Below are 21,296 nucleotides of genomic sequence, written 5' to 3'. Positions count from 1 at the left end.
CAGCTGCTCTTTGGACTCAGAGGCCTGAGTGCACACACAACTGCTGCTTCTCTGTGTTATACAGATGGTACTGAAACACATACAACAATTAAAAACTAATTAAGAACAGATACCTAATCCATATTTTATTTGAAAATGAGATTAAGACCTGGGTTTGGCCATTTTGAACTGATTCACATGACCACAAAATGTTTGCATTTGATGGTGACACATGCACACTAGGTGCTTACAGATCTACAAATGTAAAAGCTCTGTGTCTGTGTTCAAATGTGTATTAAGATTATAAATAAGAGACTGTAGTTATCTGAAATGAAATGTAAGGGAAATCATCCATTATACTACTGAAGACATTAAGTTTACTGGGTAGTTGGCCTTAGCTTAATTACAAATCTACCCATGCAAATCCTTGTGTCTACATCCAGAAAGTCTGCTGATAACTGAAATAAATGAAATTGAATCCACTACACAAGAAAATCATCTTGCGTAGTACTGAAGACATTAAGTCTACTAGGTATGTGGCCTCTAACCTCTCTGATATCCATCTAGGAACAGTAGTTCAGCTGTTTGCACCAAGAAGTCAAGGAGGTGTTGAGCCATAGGCCACTGGGTCTTACACTGTTAAGTAACTTGACTTGGGGTCAAGACATGTTTACACACCAAAGAAAGTGTGAAGCCACCCACAAGGTTCTGTTAATGTGACTGTGATGTCCTATGAGTGAGAGTGATTTTTCTTCATTTGACATTTGAGGTCACAGGATACGCAACCTCTATTCTCCCAAATCCTTAATTAGATAGCTGTGAGATGTCAGACATGCCATTCCATCTCTTGTGTGACCCTTATGGGGATCAGTCTCAGCTGTCAAGAGTCCTTGAGCCATCACCACTATTGTTGGGAGGTCATCACATCTTCTCTTGGAGGATTGATATCATTGGCATGGGAGGACTTGCTGTGGCAGGTGGCTACACAGACTCCCGTGACATTCTGCTCAAGCCCACTGGGATTAGATGTCTTGACTGAATGCATCATAAAGTTGACTTGTCTATGCATGAGCTTGTTTCTCTATTCATATCCTCATTGGGGGGCGCTGTGGCGCAACAGGCGACAGCGTTCATACCATGAATGGGTCCAAGTGCCCACAGTGACACATGTTCGAGTCTGACCTGCGGTCATGTCCCGATCCTACCCCATCTTTCTCTCCCACTCCCTTCTTGTCTGTCTGAAAAAAAAATCATATCAAGTTTAGTGTTGTTGGATTTACTCAGTACATGTAACTATTTATTCATCGTATTTACTCTGTCATGGTGGTGTATTAAGCATTGTCTTTTTCTTTTCTTTTGTTAGGTTTGTTTCATGGTCTCCTATTATGAAAAGGTGACCTTTGACCCCTCACAAAGAACCACAGCACTACCATTGAAACAAGTGAACCTGGCTTTGAACATCACCATGCCTACTCAGCAGCTGAAAGCACCTTGAGTAAGTACCTTTATTTTGACTTAGATAAATAGATAAATCTCACTGAAGAGGCTTTGTATTTATGTATTGCGTGATATCTACTTTTGTTTAATGTGTTTGAAAAAATGTATAGGCGTACTCATTTACACTAAACAGAAACTGCAATGTAATTGTACTCAGTGATATATGCTGAATCCCAGCAGATGCTAATGTTAATGCATTTTGCTTACTGAGTTATTTTGTTGTTATGGACATGTGAACACTCAGATCAGATGTGTGGTTTCTATATGAAACTTGTGAGGACACAGATTTAGACTCTAGTCTGTTGCTGTCTCTCAAGTTGTTAAGACAGTGACTTACAAGCCCTTGTGTTGTCTTGTTTAACATGCACATGCATGTCTCCTTCCCATTGTCCTTGAATACAAAGATAACCCTGTGAAATTCTTGCTAAATGTCAATGAGACTGAGAAATATTTCAATCTAATCTGCAACAGGTGGTCTTGCACATAAAACAGACATCAAGGCATAGATTTCTTTCCTTTTTTATTCTCCCCTTTATTCTCCTAGGCTTCATTAGTCACAACTTATAAGACCAGAAGAGAAAAAAATATTTTGGGTAGTTACATGTTGTATTTGTTGACTATGCATTTTTTAGTATACACTGAAATTAAATTATAATGTGCTTCAATATGGTTATTACTGAAAAGTAAACGATTTGATCATCCATTTTAGAAGGGGGTTGCTAACATATTCAGTTTAGGGATACGTAACGGCATGCGATGGTCAAGTTTGAGGTTAAGAAAAAGTTTTAAATCACAGCACTCCTCTGTCCATCACCTCCCCCAGACATGGAGATGGGTATAGATGGCTTCTCTGACCTGCCTCCATCCTAAGTGGATGTGTGTGTGTGTGTTGTGTGTGTGTGTGTGTGTGTGTGTTGAGCTGTGTTGTGAAATGAAGCACAATCCCTTAGATCTCCTTAGAGAATCTCGGTTGAACAGCAGCCAACAGACTTCTCCTCTGTAGTGTGCACAGCCATTTCAGTGTAGGATCAGCCAAGCACAAGCACAATGACGTGAAAAGATTTTTATTGTTTTTTACCCCTGCAGTATATGGATTCACTTAATTTAAGGTCAAGGTAAGTGTAACAGAAGTAATTATTATAAACACCTTAAGTCATTAAATATGCCTGAACTTAAATACTATATATTAATCTATACTATTTTTAAATACTATGTATTAATACTATTTCTCACTCTTGCTCACTTTGTCACATGTTAGAACCTTGTGGATGAGTCTTTTGACAGCTTTTACAGCAAAACTGAGAGAGCTCATTTCTCTAGTCCTTGAGGTGGACCCCCACAGTTCAATACCAAAACAACAGGAGATCTCAAGGTGTTAAAGTAAGCATGCGTTTACTATGTTGAGCATGTGCTGTGATATAATATTCTTGATTTTGCTTTGTTAACAACTATCATAATGTGTTTATATTCATAGTTTATGCCTTCAGTCTTTAATTTTCAGTCTTCAGTCTTCAAAATTGTACAACATTATAACTGAGATCTTTCACTTTACCAGACTTAGGATATCTCTAATTGTGATAATTTCTCCCAAGCAGACTTGGGATCTCCAAGTAAAAGATTTGGGATCTACTATTTAAAATTCTGATAGTTAGACTAGTTACTGTGGTAGTTACTCCAAGTAAAGTTTATCATTTATTTATTTAATTTGTATAATAATTTCTTATATTATAACATAATGCTAAATACATTTGGCTGTTGTATTGAATGAGAGTACTTAATATCAGCTTGAATTGTAAACAGAAAAGTTAGAGACTGCGAGAGGAAAAAGTGCCTGTTGAGGAGGGAATCTCACATCCTTTAAAACCTGTGACCATTCAACATAAAGTTTGTGTATGTGTGAGTCTTATGCTGTGTGTGTGTGAATGTTATGCTGTGTGTGTGTGTGTGTGTGTGTGTGTGTGTGTGTGTGTGTGCGTGTGTGTGTTAGGGATGGGATGATTAGTCAAAGTAGTCGACGTAATCGACTACATAAATTCGTCGACGTGAATAATTTGCGCTGACTATTCGCAATGCAGATTTATTAACGCACCCATGATGATCTACATCCCAAAGATTCCAGAGTGCACTTTGAGAGATATATCCAGGGCTGTGGGTACACATGTTTTTTGCACGTGCTACAAAAAATCATTCTGTGTGATGGATGATTTACCAATGTAACACCGGTGCAATACAGTTTTGCCTATGGGCACACATGCGTGAGACTGAGACGCTTGTTTGTTTGAAGTGTGTGTGTAGGGTAAGTGAAAGTGGAATCGATGTGCTTTGATTCCAACTTGGTAGTTGTAGTCTGTGATTAAAAAGCATGCCCACGTGTGTGTAGCAGCCAATCCAAACAACCATAGCCTACTCAAAATCCTATAACAGCTTGTGAATTATCCTCCAGAGCCCGGCAAGTGTTTTGCCTAAAGCGAAAGTATCTTCCGACCTGGCCAAGGTGCATTCAGACCTCTGTAAACGTCTATGACAATTGCCTTGTTCCTTTGCTTTTTTCAGTTTAAAACAAACTGAAAACCCAGACACCACCATTCAGTTAAAACGTTAAAGAAAAAGGTGAACTATGAACTTTCATAGTCATGATATATTAAGGAATGAAGTAATACATAAATCATGAGTTAATGCATGCATGAATTCATGATAATTCATGCACCCTTACCGTAAAGTGTTACCCAAATGGATGACTATTTCTAAAGACCTTTCACCCTTTTATCCCTTAGGATATCTCCTCCAGTCCCTCCAGGAATCGCAACAATTAACGAAAATTCAGCAAATCCCCGCAAATTCTGGGCGACCTCGCAATTTTGTCCAAACACGCAACTTTTTTGCAAATTTAACCAATCATTGTAGTTTGCCCATGAAATTTCACCTAGCGTTTTGTAGCGGCGAAATAATATGCCCATCTCACTTCCACGCGTTTTGACTAAAAACGGTAAAATCGAACTTTCTCAAAACACATCCGAATGACATGATTTTGATGTCAACTCAACGTATGTACTCCCAATCATCCGTAAATTGATCTAAAGTGCATTTTACTCCGGATAATTCCTTTAATATGATTTACAAAATATATGAATATATTGAAACATATGACATGATGTCATCTCTTTTTTGTTTTGGACAGTCCTATGAAAGGTTACTGTATACTGCTTTGTGAATTACCCCAGTCAAAGTATTTACACAAATAAAGAAGGCCTACTTTGATTTTCTGTAATCCTTACTATTTACCTTTACTTATCCTTTTTAATAAGCATCAAGATGATCAGTGTGATTTTGGTCTTACTAACCTTAATTGCCCTCAATTAAAAAAAGAAAAAAGAAAATTGCAATTTTCACTTCCTCCTGCAATTTCTTTGCAACAAACAGCTAAAGACACGCGACATTGCAATTTTTTTAGAAAAGTTGTCGCGAAATCAAGCATTTTAAGTCGCAACAATCTCAAAAAATCCTCACGAAATCCTGGAGGGACTGCCTAACATTGTGATAGTTATTGCCAAGCAGACTTTGGATCTCTTAAAATTGTACATGTACAATCAAACATTTAAAAACACATTGAAACATACATTCACATACATTCCACCATAAATGATAATGACAGTAAAACTATAAATATATACTAATCACATCACTGGAACATAAAATAATAAATAACATGGAACACATAACCTAACCCCGCACCACAAAAGTGTGTGTGTGAGGGTGTTTCAGTGTTTGTGTCTGTAGGAGAAATAGTCGGTTTAAATGTTCTGGGAAGGGTTGGGGAAGACAATATCTGCCACCGGGGTCTGCGACACCACCAAGCATCAGGGGGAGACAGCACCGAGTGCTGGGGGATGTTACAGCACCGAGTGCTGGGGAACATTACAGCACCGAGTGCTGGGGGATGTTACAGCACCGAGTGCTGGGGAACATTACAGCACCGAGTGCTGGGGAACGTTACAGCACCGAGTGCTGGGGAACATTACAGCACCGAGTGCTGGGGAACGTTACAGCACCGAGTGCTGGGGAACGTTACAGCACCGAGTGCTGGGGAACGTTACAGCACCGAGTGCTGGGGAACGTTACAGCACCGAGTGCTGGGGACATACTGTACAGCACCGAGCGCTGGGGAACATTACAGCACCGAGTGCTGGGGAACGTTACAGCACCGAGTGCTGGGGGATGTTACAGCACCGAGTGCTAGGGACATACTGTACAGCACCGAGCGCTGGGGAACATTACAGCACCGAGTGCTGGGGAACGTTACAGCACCGAGTGCTGGGGAACGTACAACCTCTCAGCAGGTTGAGAAGGGACATACTGTACAGCACAAAGTGCCAGGGGAATCACAGCCTCACAGCAAGCTGCCGCACAACGTGCCAGGGAAGATGGGTTATTAGGGGAGACAGGGGTATAACAGGCAGTTATAACAGCACCGGGGAACATACATACAGCACTGTATGTGGGGAACATAACAGCACCGAGTGCTAGGAGACAGAACATACAAAAATACATTAAAATTCATCTTCACAACAAGCTGACGCACTAAGTGCAAGGGGAGACGGGGAAAACAGGGGAATAACAGGCACTGAGTGCCAGGGGGAGACAAAAGTCCTTTGTCATTGGTCTGTCAGAGCCTTGGAAGTGGAAGTCCTTCGTCCACGATGGGCTGCCAGGAGAGCTCTGCTGCCTTTTGTACTGTCTGTGGGTCTCCTGCGGTTGAATGAGAGTGCTTTTTGATGCGACAGCTTGTTGTGAGGTTGTGTAAGAACTTTTACATTGCAAACCAGTTGGTTCATTTTGTATTTGGTTTGTTTTGTTGTCAAGTCTTTTTGTTTGCTTTCGCACTGTAAATAAATCTGCACTCCACCAAAATGCATGTTTGCTTGCTGTGTTTTATCATATAATTTCAAGATTGTAATAATGTGTTGATGAACTGATGATGATTAATCAGCAGCTTTAATCAATATTTATTTATTATCTATGACAATAAATCAGTGTTATTTCAGTAATAGCTCAGTTGTTATATAAGTAATAGCTCAATTGTTGCATAGGTTGTTACATTGCACTTTATTATGTAGATACACTGGAACAAGTATAGGTACAAATAAGGTGTTACCGTACATTTTATTTGTTTACTGGTTTTTTTTTTTGGAAAACTGATATAAGCTGATGCTTTTTTTCCCCTCCCAAACTTTTTTTATGGATAGGAAACTAGTCCAATAGACAGCCACAGCTGATTTTTTTAGGAGCCTAAGTACTGTACTATTGGTACTGCATTGTTACCTTGAGGACAAAGATAACCCTGTGGTCTCAGGTTCCTCCATCAACTGCAGATGGCCTTTGAAGCACTTGTCAGTGTACCTTCACACCCTTATGAATTTGTACAGCAGCTGCTCTTTGGACACAGCGGCCTGAATGCACACACAACTGCTGCTACTGTGTGTTATACATATGGTACTGAAACACATAAGCCAATTAAATTGCAAAATTAATTAAGAACAGCTACCTAATCCATATTGTATTTGAAAATGAGATGAAGAAGACCTGGTTTTGACCATTCGCTGATTCGTATGACCACAAAACTTTTGCACTTGATAGTGACACATGCACACAGCGTGCTTACAGATCTACATGTAAAAGTGTTGTGTCTATGTTGAAATGTAATATTTAACATCATAAATAAGAGACTAGGTATCTGAAATGAAATATAAATCGTGCACACAGGGAAATCATCCATTTTATTACTGAAAACATTAAGTCTACAGGGTAGCTGGCCGCTGACCTCTCTCTAACCATATCCATCTAGAAACACTAGTTCAGCTGTTTGCACCAAGAAGAAGTCAAGGAGGTGTTGAGTCAAAGGCATCTTAGTCTTACATTCACTTGACTTGGGGTCAAGAAAACTGTCAAGACATGTTTACACACCAAAGAAAGTGTGAAGCCACACACAAGGTTCCGATAATGTAACCGTTAAAGCCTAAGAGAGTGAAGGTGATTTTTCTTCACCCACTGTAAGACATTTGAGGTCACAGTTTCCTTAATTAGATAGCTGTGAGATGTTGGACATGCCATTCCATCTCCTGTGTTACCCTTATGGGGACCAGTCTCAGCTGTCTAGAGTCCTTGAGCCATCACCACCTCGGCCTGCGGGATGTCAGAGCTTCTCCTAAAGGATGGGTATTATTGGCATGGGATGACTTGCTGTGGCAGGTGGCTTCATGGACTCCCGTGACACCCTGCTCAAACCCATCGGGAGGTGTCTGGACTCTGATTGCATCATATAGTTTCCTTGTTTCTCTATCCATGTCCACATGACCTCACAGACTAACCCATGGAAGAGGGACAGAGAAGTGGTAATCCTGTGGGAATTTTACAGTTTTGTTTGCTAGGACCATGAACAGATGTGGCATGGCCATGATCAGAGTTTAGTGTTGTTGGATTTACTAATGTAGTCATCGTATTTACTCTGTCATGGTGGTGTATTAAGCATTGTCTTTTTCTTTTCTTTTGTTAGGTTTGTTTGATGGTCTCCTATTGTGAAAAAGTGACCTTTGACCCCTCACAAAGAATCACAGCATTACCATTCAACCAAGTGAACTTGGATTTGAACATCATCATGCCGGCTCAGCTGCTGATGCTGTAGAGTAAGCACCTTTATTTTGACTGCTACTACATGAAATAGATACATCTTACTGAAGAGGCTTTGTAATTATGTATTGGGTGATATCTACTTTTGTTTAATGTGTTTTGGAAAAATGTATAGGTGTACTCTTTAACACTAAACAGCAGGCACGCCGGCGGCACGGGGGACATGGGGGATATGTCCCCCGCAGTGCTGAAGAGACGGCCGTCGTCCCCCTCACGTTTGATAAGGAAAAAGGCCTTAGGTACACTAAATAAATAATACTAAATAAATAATAACCTATAGGTTTACACTAGCTATGTAAAACTCCCCATTAACAGCATCACATCACTAACCACAGCCATCTAAGACTGAACAATCTCGTATTCACTCGGTTGGATATCTGAAGCCAGTTTACCAACCATCATAAAATAATCCAGGCTACTTGCTTAGCGTAAATCCTCTAAATATGGCTGGGGTCTTTTGCGCAAAGCACAGGACTTTTATTTGGGGCAGGCTGGTATTCTGAGGCAGGCTTTTTTTTTATTATTTATAATCTGCTGCGTTTAGACATGCGTTTAGTTTGGAGCACCATACCATAGGCTATCAAAAGCATAACATTTTCGGTTTGGTTTGGGATTCATTTACTTTTGAACTGTTTGATTATATTGCTAAATGTTGGGACTGATGGGCACTGAAATCTGGGGGGTATTTGATTATTCACTATTACATTTAATGCCGTTGAAAAAGTGTTGGGATATCCACCGCTGTTTATTGCGAGAAAAGGTAGCCGTTCATTGAACAGGGGATGTGCTATAATGGAAACCTTTTTGCGTAGCCAAGTAGCCTACATTGAGTTATTGTTTAATTATGCATGATTTACTTTTTATTAAATTCGTAGGCTGGAATGCCTCGAGTCGCGGCAACAATTGTAATTAGTAGCCTATGCTTCAGCCTAAACTCGAAAGGAGCTACAAGCGAATGAGCTTGAGAGTGAGTGTTGGAGACCCATGGTGTAGGAAAACGACTTTTCTTTGCCAACAGTATTAATCCAACCAACAATATAATAATAATATTAAGAATAGGTCTTATCTTATTGAGTTTAATCTAAACAATGTCTTACTGGTGGACTGGTACTAGTAGACAATTATTACCCCCTTGTATATGGGGACCGGTCATTATTTGTCCGGCTATAAATATAATCATTCCCGGGCATAATTTAAGGATTTATGGTAGGCTAGTCTCCTGCTCATCCCGACATGAGCTGTTATGTTTATTGATAACAATCTCAACTAGCCTACTAATCAACTCGTTTTCACTAACTTATAAAATAAGTCTTACCCAACGTTTTTGTTCTAAGACATTTATTTCAAACATAATTTCAAGACACAAATATATTGGATACTTCAGTTACCTTGGTGCATAAATTCCAGAGAGTAGGCTACCACACCCCAGAGTGGTCTAAGCATTCAGTGTGGGGTCCTAAACAAGCTTAGAATTCAGCGGTGTTACGCCTGTCAGTAGGCCTAACTATTTGATTATGTATGTTTGGATCATAGGCATGATGAACTTTTGTTCATTCATGGCTTCATAAAATATCAACATCCCATGTTGCTTTTAGAGTATTCTACCATTGGCCCAAGTAATGTGAAATAAATAAAAAAAAAAAAAAGTAGAATTGCTCATAGCAAGAAGCTATTCTAAGTTGACCATTTTTATCAAAAAATATTTTGAAAACAATCAATGGTAATTTCTTAATATTCTGGCAAGTTTAAAATATGATGGCCGAAAGTGGGCCAGAGGTGGCGATCCGATATCTGGAAATCTGATCTCACTATGGATTTGTCTTCACAATTTGGTCCCCCTCACTTTCAAAATATCTCCTGTGCCCCTGCACTTTTTTTTTAGTGTTCATGGGCTATAGTTTGTGGGGACATATCAGATTTAGACGGTCTGTTGCTGTCCCTCAAGTTGCTAAGACAGGTACTTGCAAGCCCTTGTGTGGTCTTTACCATGCACATGCATGTCTCCTTCCCTTTGTCCTTGAATACAAAGATAACCCTGTGAAATTATTGCTAAATGTCAATGAGACTGACAAATATTTCAATCTAATCTGCAACAGGTGGTCTTGCACATAAAACAGACATCAAGACATAGATTTATTTCCTCTTTTATTCTCCTCTTCATTCTCCTAGATGTCTTGGGTTACAACTTATAAGACTAGAAGAGAAAAAAATATTTTGGGTAGTTACATGTATTTATTGATTATGCATTTTTTCCAGTATATACTGAAATTAAATTATGATGTGCTTTAATGAAATGTGGTTATTGCTGAAAAGTAAAGGACTGATTTGATCATCCATTTAAGAAAGAGGTTGCTAACATATTCAGTTTAGGGCTACATAATGTCATGCCATGGTCAAATTTGAGGTTAAGAAATAGTTTCAAGATCACAGCACTCCTCTGTCCATCACCTCCCACAGAGCTGTGTTGTGAAGGGAAGCACATCAGGTGTTACCTTGTCATCTCCTTATAGCATTTCAGGGTAGCAGCAGCTAACAGACTCCTCCTCTGGGACCAGAGCCAGAACATTCATTTCAGTACACAGTCATTTCAGTGTAGGATCAGCCTGGGCTACAAGACAAGCACAAGGACGTGGAAAGATTCTTATTGTTTTTTATCTATACTACTTTAAATTCTATGTATTTATACTATTTCTCTCTTTCCCACTTTGTCATACAGAAGAACCTTGTAGATGAGCCTTTTTACAGCTTTGACAGTAAAACTGAAAGTGCTCAAATGGAAGATTTCTCTGGTCCTTGAGGTGGACCCTCGCAGTTCAATCTTCAGTGCCAACAGGTGTAAAAGTAAGCAGACTTTACTTTGTTCAGCATGTGATGTGATGTAATTCTTGATTTGGCTTTGTTAATTAGTTCGGTAATTTCACTATATTCATAGTTTATGTCTTCAGTATTTACAAAATAGTACAAATTTATTATATATATATATATTTCTTAAGACCTTTCACCCTTTTATCTCTTCAGTAGAGTTATAATATCTCCTAACATTGTGATAGGTACTCCCAAGCAGACTCTTGATCTCCTAACATTGTGATAGTTACTGTGCTAGTTACTCCAAGTAGTGTTTATTATTTCTTATAGACCCTTTCAATCTTCTTCGAGAGGGTTTCCGGTTGACATGTTCAAAACCATCACATACTTTAAAATGAAAATGAATAAGACATTACCGTAATTCTATGCAAAATATTGACTTTAAAACTGTCTCCCCCAGCAGACGTGAGTATGTATTTTACACAAAGGTTGTAAATACCACTCTTACTAGCAGACTTTCTCTTGGATATGATACATACTTGTTTACAAACCAGCAAAGATAATTTTCGAAGAGCCATGTCGTCTGACAAGATAATATTACACAATGTAATACAAATAGTAGGCTATTGCACAATTGGCGTACAGCAATTTGTGATTCTCTGGGTCGGGGTGGTTCTCCGTAGCTGGCTAAGCTGACGCTGTAGAGGGCCTGCGATTCTCCCTAATACAAATTTGTTTACCATCAAAATGACTAATTTCCATAACAGTTGCATATGTTTATTAATTTAGCAGATGTTTTGTTGTATCCAATGAGGAATAACATTCAAGCTACATTCCAGACCTTAGGTGACAATTAACTATGAGGCCGATGTGTGCAAATTTCATCCAAATTCAGACCCATTCTTCTCTGTTGAATTGCTCATGGAGTACTTGTCACATAGATATCACACATGGAAGTGTGTAAAGTAATCTTTCTAATGAAATTAAATCATACTACATTTTGCACACATCTCTGCTCACATTTACTCTCTGTGGAATATCTCACAAACTTTTGACTCAAACACTCAATGGCAAACCATATATCAAAATTTACAACAGGCCTTACCCAATACGAGGATAAGAAGCATTTCTCGAGTAATCTGGTTTTGAAATTGCAGCAAATTTCTACATGGTGTGCAACTTTGGGCTGAAATTCTAATGTAATAGCACGTCAAAATAATGAACTTCCTTTCCATATCAAACAATCAAAAGTTGGTCATATCATGCACAAATCAACTGTACTTTTAGCTACATGACATATGCAAGCACAGCTTACTTCAGGTCACAAATGCAGAGTATAAGGCCCATTCTTCATCCAACGGTTCAGTGACAACTTTTAATGTCATCCTGCCGAACTTTTGCCGATTCTAAGATCACTGTAGCCACTAGTGTTTGCTGGACTTATAGCTCTACCGTCCCACTCTGGGTAATTAGTAACACTGCTGTATAAACAGTATTAACCAGTAAGCCATCTTAAAAAATCAATCTTTTCATCTTACATCTGCATGGTATAATGGTAAATATGTGTGGACACCCCCTCTGTATCTAAGTTTGGCTGAAATGACCAAAGAACCGCTAATGACATGGCTAGTCTAGCATTCACAGAGCCCTTCCTCAGTTTCTCACTTCTCTATATAGGCAACTCATTTTATATGAACTCTAGAAAGCATTGACTGTATTGCACTGTTAGCCATTTTGAGCTGTAAGCGCTTACGCCGGTCAAACTCTGTACTCCTTCGATCAACGTACTCTACCTCTCGAGGGGGTGTTTGACTCGTCATGGTGAAAAAGACCCTGGCTTCAAATTACTCAAATTACTGCAATTTGTCACATAGATCACTGTTTCTCTAGGTCATTGAGTACTGTCGTTACATAAAAAAAAATGTCTGGCTACTCTAGCTGTTGGCTGCTGCAACTCGAGATAGGTAACACCGATTTTTTTCATTTCCTTTTTTCATGTAGCCTACCTACAGTAGCCTACTCAGTGAAAAATAGCAGGAATTGTCCTTTAAGACGTCTCATCATGACAACAAGTAAATTTGACTTTAAAATGTGTTAAAATTGTCTGGATAAGATGCCTTGAAATAAGTCAAACTCTTATTAAATTAAGCCAAAATGATCTTACGAGACAGAGCTAACCAGCTAGGTAAGTCTCTCTATACTTAAAAAAATACCAATTAAGTTGCATTTCAAGTTACATGTATGTGCCTGTATTAGGCAGAGAGAGAGAGCATATATTAAAAGTAAATAGGTTTATTTTTTATGATATTATATCTATATGGAACTCTGTTAATTTTGACCTGTTAATTTGCTGTATGGGCATAACAAATACTTGGTGCCAGCAGGCACGACTGTCAGTTTAATGAAGTTTATAATGGGCCAATTCTCTTCATAGCATCATCAAAGAAGAAGAAAACCCTTTAGTTTTTTTTCTTTATTCTATGTACTGTAGGCCTGTTCTGAATGTATAGGTGGGGTCCTTGATGAATGTTACATGCAAGTATCTTATGAACATACAGACAACAGAAACACTTTTTAAGTGATTGTATTTGAATGCATTCCATACTAAAAACTAAAACACAGCAAACAAGAACTTTTCAGACAAGTCCATCATGAGAGCTTCACTCTTCAACGTGTCCTTTCTGTGGTACAGCAAAAAAATATTGTCAGCAATATGTGCCTAATATATGATTGTCAGGGATCTTAATAGCTTCTATTAATCTACCAACCACTTTTACGTTTTACCAGCATTTCATTGGTAAATAGGGCCAATTTTAATCATTTTAATCAGCCTAGTACTGCTAAATGCTGCAAATATAGCACAATGTATTATAGTAATATACTGTATACTGGTCATGACAGTGATATTTATATATTCATATTCAATACAGTAGCAACTGTTGCTCTCACCTTGCCACCAGTATCACGACTCTTGGCTCTCATCTTGTTGACCTGAGACTCAGCTATATCAGCTCTCTCCTCAGCCTCATCCAGCTCATGCTGAATCTTGCGGAACTTGCCCATATTGCTATTGGCCTGCTCCTCCTGAAATGTGCACACAAATTATGTGTATTTAGTTTATTGTTTATTTGCATGTTCAGCAGTTAAAGGAACCATATGTAAGATTGTGGCCAAAACTGGTACTGCAATCACTTTCAAAATACTGAAGAGCGGTGTATCCCCTCCCCCTCCCCCCTGACTCGAGGTTGCCAACCCTGATGGCGAAACACTACTGACTTTGTGATTAGTAGATAGGTGGAGGGTGGCGCATTAGGCCAAAACACAACAGGACATGACAAAACACAACATCAACATCAGTTGAGGGCTGCAACTTCACTTTTTAAATGACAATATCCTGGCCGGACTACTGTTGTCAGTGATATAAGTATTTGAAATGAACATGATTTCTTAATGTCTAGTGACATATCAGGGCCATTTTATGATTAATTGAAATATTTTTCTTACATACGGTTCCTTTAATAGATTAAAATAATTTATTAGATAAAACAAGGAAGAGAATAAAAAGAGGATGTTCACTTACAGCCTCCTCTGATGTTCTCTTGTAGGACTTGACCTTCAGCTGCAGTTTGTCCACCAGATCCTGAAGACGGCTCAAATTCTTTTTGTCCTCCTCAGTCTACAGATGGGAGAGGTGGGTGAATTTTAGCATTTAGCATTATGTATTATAAAAAGTCTTTTTGGGATAGTATAATTTCATATACCTGATAAGTGAGCTCCTTGATGCGACGCTCATATTTACGGATTCCTTTGACAGAATCACTGGCCTTCCGTTGCTCTATTTCCACCTCACATTCCAGCTCTCTCACCTAAATGTAGACAAATAAAGCAAATGTTTAACATATGGTCATATGTCCACCTGTAATTATATCTAGTTGAGCACTGATTATTAGAAAAAAGCTCTTTAGCAAAAACGCAGCACTCACCCTGGACTCCAACTTCTGGATCTGCTTTTTGCCACCTTTCATGGCTATTTGTTCAGCTTCATCCAGACGGTGCTGCAGGTCCTTGATGGTCTGTTCCATGTTCTTCTTCATGCGCTCCAGGTGAGAACTGGTGTCCTGCTCCTTCTTCAGCTCCTCTGCCATCATGGCAGCATCAGTGATGGCCTTCTTGGCCTTTTCCTCAGCATTCCTGCACTCCTGCACAGCCTCCTCTACTTCATTCTGCAGCTGGGATGTATCACCCTCCAGCTTCTTCTTCTGGTTCAGCAGGCTGGTGTTCTATGTGGCAAGACAGACATGTTTACGATGGTCTGTGTCACATTGTGAAATAATCTGTGTTGTATGAATAAATCTGAAAACCACCATGTTTAGGATTTTACCTGAGAGTGCAGCAGCTGCACCCTCTCACTGACGTCCAGCAGCTCCTGTTCAGCCAGTTTCCGGCCTCTCTCAGTCTGCTCCACTATGGACCTGAGCTCATCCAATTCAGCCTGCAGCAGATTGCTGCGTCTCTCCACAATAGCATTGTTCTCTTTGAGATCATCATTACTACGTAGAGCGTCATCCAGCTGCAGTTGGGCATCCTGCAATGTACACATGTTAGAAATGTAAACATGTATTTTCTAGATTGCTAATATACAGCCTAATCTGGTTTCAGTTAACTATTGTTTTAGTGGATTCAGTTAGCTATCCAAAAAGATAGTTAACCTAAAGTAGAAATAAAAAGCAAAGTTGCACTTTTCAGGCAAAACAAATGAGCCAGTTAGCTTACCTTAGCTTATGCCCCATATTGCCACCATATTACCAAAATAAAATATCCAAATACTTTTAACCAACCTAGGCATTGTTTTGCCTGCGACACTGCCTTAGTACATCTTACAGTCTCCTCCTGTCTATGCATTTCCTCCACTACCATTTTCCTCTTTTCTCCTGCAGAAGCCTTGCTCCACAAGGGTTTACTTAAGTCCACCCCTAGACCCCCCCGCCCATGCTGCACATGGCCCACTATATCCCTATGCCTCAATGCTGATTGAGCTTGCTTAACTGCCTTTTCTGGGTTCCACTTCCTCCCTGCATTATCTGTTGGTGAAACTCTCCTCACCACTGGGTCGTTGGACTGAGTAGGAGTCATCTCCAATCTAGCCTTAGCGCACTTAAATTTCTCTGTCAGACTAGATATTGGCAACTCTACAATGCCCTTCCCATACAAGGCTACACTGCTTAAGCAGCGTGGGACTCCGAGCCATTTTCTGACAAAGGAGTTGATCATTTTTTCCAACCTTTCTTCCTTTGACAGAGGAACTTCATAAACTGTCAATGGCCATATTAGCCGAGGCAATAAACCAAACTGCAGACACCACAGCTTGAGCTTACCTGGCAGCCCTGACCTGTCAATTTTTGCAATACCTTGCCTAGTGTGCTGTCTCAAGTCTTCAACCTGTGACTTATCACTGAGGCTTGCATCATACCACCTTCCCAGACTCTTCACTGGTTTCTCCAGAACTGTGGAAATCACCTCTTTATTTATAGCAAACTTCTTATCTATTACCTTCCCTTTAACAATTGACTCCTAGACTTACTTGGCTTCACCTTCATTCTGACCCATTGCAGATTGCTATTTAACTTATCCAGTAACCTGTTGGTGCATGGAGCGGTTGACGTCAAGGTTGTCATGTAGTCCATGAAAGCCCTAATTGGGGGAGGCTTGGCCCTCCCTGCAACTTCTCCCCACCCACTACCCATTTTGAGGCCCTAATAATGACCTCCATTGCCATTGTAAAAGCAAGTGGGGAGATGGTACATCCCACCATGATTCCTATCTCAAGTTGTTGCCACCCTGTGGTGTATGTAGCTGTAGTAAAACATAGTTGAATATCCAGATAGTATGCTTTTACTAGTCTTTTAATGCTACCTAGGATTCTGAAATAATCAAAGGCCTCCCACAACAGACTATGCGGTACTGATCCAAAAGCAAAATCCAAGTGCACAACGTGCAGGTCTTTCCTCTCACGCTTCGCTAACTGAGTTTGGTGCCAAATCATGCTGGTATGCGCTAAGCACCCGTAGAAGACAGGGATTCCAGCTTTTTGCACCGTGGTATCAATTATGTTAGACCTTTCCTCAACAACAGGGGTGCTGATGTCCTGCGAACTGTGGGTTACTTCCTGCCGCTGAACTTCAATTCAACTGACTTGATGCACTTCTTAAGAAGTAGCTATCAATGCGGGGACCCTGTGTTCCCTCTACCAAGCACTTCTTTTTCCCTTGATGGATTTTCAGGCCCTTTAGACTTGTAACCTTCTGCCAACCACACACGCACATCTGCAGCTTCTTCTCAGTTTTTTATGAACTAGTGGCTTCCACAAACATGTTTTCCTTACATGTTTGTACATATCATTATTAATAATAATGGCATTATATTAAATGAATAATGAAATAATAATAACACTACAATATAAACAATAAGTTTACTATGGCATCAACAACTTCCCCCTCTCAAGTCAACACTTTCCCATGTCCCAAACAGGGAATAAACTAGCCAATGCTATGGGGCTTGTGTTCTTTGGTGAGTATAGAGCATGGGAGGTGTCATTGCAACATATTTTTGTATATCGAGAGAATGTGCACTCATTGTACTAAATTGTGGTCTCATTTTACCAGATTGTGTGCACAATTAAATATAGTGTGTGCTCTTTTTACTAGATAGTGCTCTTGTTTTTCTAAATTGTGGTCTCATTTTATTAGATTGTGCGCTCAATTTAGTAAATCATGCATATATTTTACTAAATTGAGAGCAACGGAGGGGCCAACTTTTCACAAGGTAAATATAAGCTGTTATGTCAGGTGTAGGAATGCACTCCTATAAGACCTATGCAGTTAGTGATTTCTTGACAGACAATGGGATTATGGAGCTCTGTGCTGCATTGTTTTACCTTCATATGTCCATGGAGACCCTTGAGCTGCTTCTGGGCCTCAGATGCCTGCCTGTTGGCCTGGCTGAGCTGGATCTCCATCTCATTGAGGTCTCCCTCCATCTTCTTCTTCACCCTGAGAGCCTCATTCCTGCTGCGAGTCTCAGACTCCAGGGAGGTCTGCAGGGTATCCACCACTCTCTGCTGGTTCCTCTTGGCCTGCTCCATCTCCTCATCCTTCTCAGTAAGTTTACGCTCAATGTCAGCTTTGACCTGATTGAACTCCAGCTGAGCTCTAAGTATCTTACCCTCCTCATGTTCAAGGGTACCCTTTGGAGATATAGGAACATGATAATCTACTTAGTTACTTCTGTAAACATAAGCATCCTATGCTATCTTGGAATGAGGGAAGCTAGTTTTCGGATCATTTTGATCTTTATGAATGTACCTCAGCTTCCTCAAGGGCAGTCTGGATCTCTGCCTTCTCTTGTTCAAGTGTCTTCCTGACCTTCTCAAGCTCATGGATGCTCTTTCCAGTCTCACCAAGTTGCTCAGTGAGCTCAGAAATTTCCTCTGGAAAGCAGACAGACATTAGTTAGTTGTGTGATGTCACTTTAACAATCATACGTTTTGTCTTAAGGGAGGATCAAACAGACCTTGGAGATTTTTGTTCTCCCTCTTCATGGTCTCAAGGTGATCCAGAGATTCCTCATAAGAGTTCTTCAGTTTAAAGAGCTCAGTGCCAAGAGATCTGGACTCTTTCTGGGAACTCTCCAGCTCAGTCTGCGACTCCTCAAACTTTTGCTTCCAATCAGACAAGACCTGTTAAGGCAAAAATCTTTAAGTCCATGTCTGAAAATCATGTTAAGGCATAATGGCAATAGTGTTTTGACCATCTATTTTCTTACCTTATCAAAGTTTCTTTGCCTCTTGTCTAGAGCAGCAGCAGCAGCATTGGATCTCTCCACATCTACCATGAGATCTTCAATCTCATTCTGTAGTCTATGCTTAGTTTTCTCCAGGGAGGAGCATTTGGCATTGACAGCCTCCACAGCTTCCTCTGCATCTTGCAGACGCTGAGCAAGCTTTTTCCTGAGGAAAAATCAATTTAAACAAGTGAGTGACAAATGTACATACATACCTTTTCTGAAGATTGATTTTAAACAATTCATACAGAGTCAGTGCAGGTGACATTACTTGGCTTCTTCCAGCTCCTCAGTCCTCTGGATGGCATCAGTCTCGTACTTGGTTCTCCACTGAGCCACCTCAGAGTTGGCCTTGGAGAGACTGCGCTGCAGCTCAGCCTTGGCCTCCTGCTCCTCCTCATACTGCTCCCTCAGGAGGTCAGCATCATGACGAGAGGACTGCACTGCATGGGCTAGTGCATTCTTGGCCTGTGGATAGTATCAGATACAAGTCCATCAGATATGTATATTATAGCTGTAGAGTAACGATTTAAAGACTTCTGCAAGTCAGTTATGAATACCTTCACTTCCTCCTCAAGTTGCCTCTTGAGATCCTCAACCTGCTGCGTGTAGGACTGTTTGCCTCTTGTCAGTTGAGAAACAAGTGAGTCTTTCTCTTCCAGCTGTCTTGTAAGCTCACCTTGATGAACAGAATATACATTTTTCAATGATATTGTTTCTTTTCTTCTTTTTTTCTTGTTACGTGTATCAAATACGTGTATCAAATCACTAAGTTGTTTTACCATTTTCAGTTTGAAGCTTGGCTTTCTGCATGGTGAAGTCATTGATGGAGCGCTGGCCTTCCTCAGCCTTCGTTCTATATTCACTCATCTGGTCCTCCAGAGTTCTGCACATCTTCTCCAAGTTTGTCTGACAAAATAATACAGAATTTTGTTCTCATGTACTATTTCTTGAAAACTGTTGTCAGTGTAGATAATTCAGTGACCCATTATACAAGTTCTTCCTTTAGCCATTTTGTACAAACCTTGGCCTTGGAGACCTGCTCCATGTTGGAGACCACATCGTCCAACTCCAGACGGAGCTCACTCTTCTCCTTCTCAAGCTTTTGTTTCACTCTCTGAAGGTTGTCAATCTGCTCCCCGAGGTCAGCTACAGTGTCTGCTTGCTTCTTCCTCAGTGCGGAGGCAGTGGCCTCATGTTGCAGAGTGGACTCTTCGAGGTCTCTGCGCAGCTTCTGGAACTCAGCCTCCCTCTTCTTGTTCATCTCAATCTGGGCAGCAGTGGCACCTCCAGCCTCCTCCAGCCTCTCACTGATCTCCTCCAGCTCTCTGGCCAGGTCTGCCCGCTGCTTCTCCACTTTGGCTCGGGCAGCTCTCTCAGCCTCCAGCTCTTCCTCCAGCTCCTCAATGCGAGCCTAAGGAAAGTAAAATAGTAATAATAGTAATAACTTTTTTCTTGCGAGAAACATATTTGTATTTTTTTCATGTTTTCTTTCCTAATAATTGTATTTTATTTTTTTACCTGCAGCTCCTTCAGTTTCTTCTGGAGCTGGGCACTCATAGCTTGTTCATCTTCAATCTTGCTATTAAGTTGACTGATCTCAAAGTCTTTCCTGTGTTAAAACAAGCCAATGAAAAATATAAATGGAATTAATATATCTTTTCTCTGTATAATTATTATTTATTATAGATTAGTGTCTGATTTTCAACATACTTCTTCATCCTCTCTTCAAGCTGCTGTTTCTCATTCTCCAAGTCCATAAGACTTTCTTGGGTCAACTTTAAGTCACCCTCAAGCTTCCTCTTAGCTCTCTCAAGATCCATCCTAAGTTTCTTTTCCTGTTCCAGGGACCCTTCAAGCTGTTTAGGATGAAAAAAAAATAATTCTGTAAGTGTCTTCATTCACTTAATGCAGTAAAATGTAGGTTCCTGTTTGTATTGCTTACATCATCAACTTGTTGTTCCAATTTAGTTTTGGCCTTAGTTAGAGTGTTGACTTTGTCCTCCTCACTCTGAAGGTCATCCAGCGTTTGCTGGTGAGCCTCCTGCAATGCTTTCTTCTCCTTAGTAAGCTTGGCAATGATTTCATCAAGAGCTGCCATCTCCTCAGTCAGGTTTTTAACCTTAAAGTAGACCATTGTCAAACGATTATTTGATTACTCGATTACTCGATTACTTGACTTCCATTACTTAAACATTTTCCTTGGTGATTAGAAAGATTTTCAGTCCTGCTGACCTTATTCTCAGTGGCATGTTTCTCTTTCTCTACTTTAGCTAGAGTGAGCTCCAGATCATCAATGTCCTTCTTGAGCTCAGAGCATTCATCCTCCAACTTCCTCTTCTTTGCAGTCAGCTCTGAATTCATCTCCTCTTCATCTTCTAGTCTCTCAGCCAGCTCCTTGGATTTGGCCTCAAGCTGAATCTTACTCTTGATCAGCCCTTCACATCGCTCCTCAGCATCACAAAGACTGTCTTGTTCCTAGGATGAAGAAA

At 40.2% G+C, this 21,296-nt stretch overlaps 2 protein-coding genes across 3 annotated transcripts in view; one reads left to right on the top strand and one right to left on the bottom strand.

Annotated features, from left to right (window-relative positions):
• The window catches only part of LOC121688279, a 522,978-nt gene that overhangs the window by 214,854 nt on the left and 286,828 nt on the right, over positions 1–21,296 (top strand). The window lies entirely within an intron of this gene.
• Positions 1–21,296, bottom strand: part of LOC121688278 (myosin-7-like) — a 69,900-nt gene that overhangs the window by 38,851 nt on the left and 9,753 nt on the right. The window contains exons 22-38 of the mRNA XM_042067752.1: positions 21,040–21,282; positions 20,750–20,926; positions 20,518–20,663; positions 20,326–20,416; positions 19,829–20,218; positions 19,587–19,713; positions 19,365–19,483; positions 19,076–19,272; positions 18,787–18,970; positions 18,535–18,700; positions 18,327–18,451; positions 17,900–18,208; positions 15,347–15,550; positions 14,949–15,245; positions 14,727–14,831; positions 14,546–14,641; positions 13,915–14,049 (exon numbers count right to left, since the gene is read on the bottom strand). Coding sequence (XP_041923686.1) covers positions 13,915–14,049; positions 14,546–14,641; positions 14,727–14,831; positions 14,949–15,245; positions 15,347–15,550; positions 17,900–18,208; positions 18,327–18,451; positions 18,535–18,700; positions 18,787–18,970; positions 19,076–19,272; positions 19,365–19,483; positions 19,587–19,713; positions 19,829–20,218; positions 20,326–20,416; positions 20,518–20,663; positions 20,750–20,926; positions 21,040–21,282 — 3,111 coding nt within the window. The remainder of the gene's footprint in view (positions 1–13,914; positions 14,050–14,545; positions 14,642–14,726; positions 14,832–14,948; positions 15,246–15,346; positions 15,551–17,899; positions 18,209–18,326; positions 18,452–18,534; positions 18,701–18,786; positions 18,971–19,075; positions 19,273–19,364; positions 19,484–19,586; positions 19,714–19,828; positions 20,219–20,325; positions 20,417–20,517; positions 20,664–20,749; positions 20,927–21,039; positions 21,283–21,296) is intronic.

The sequence above is a fragment of the Alosa sapidissima genome, chromosome 17 (genome assembly GCF_018492685.1).
Source record: "Alosa sapidissima isolate fAloSap1 chromosome 17, fAloSap1.pri, whole genome shotgun sequence".
In the NCBI taxonomy this organism is placed as follows: Eukaryota; Metazoa; Chordata; class Actinopteri; order Clupeiformes; family Clupeidae; genus Alosa; species Alosa sapidissima.
Note: the sequence above shows the minus strand (reverse complement) of the source record. Positions and strands in the feature narration are given on the sequence as shown.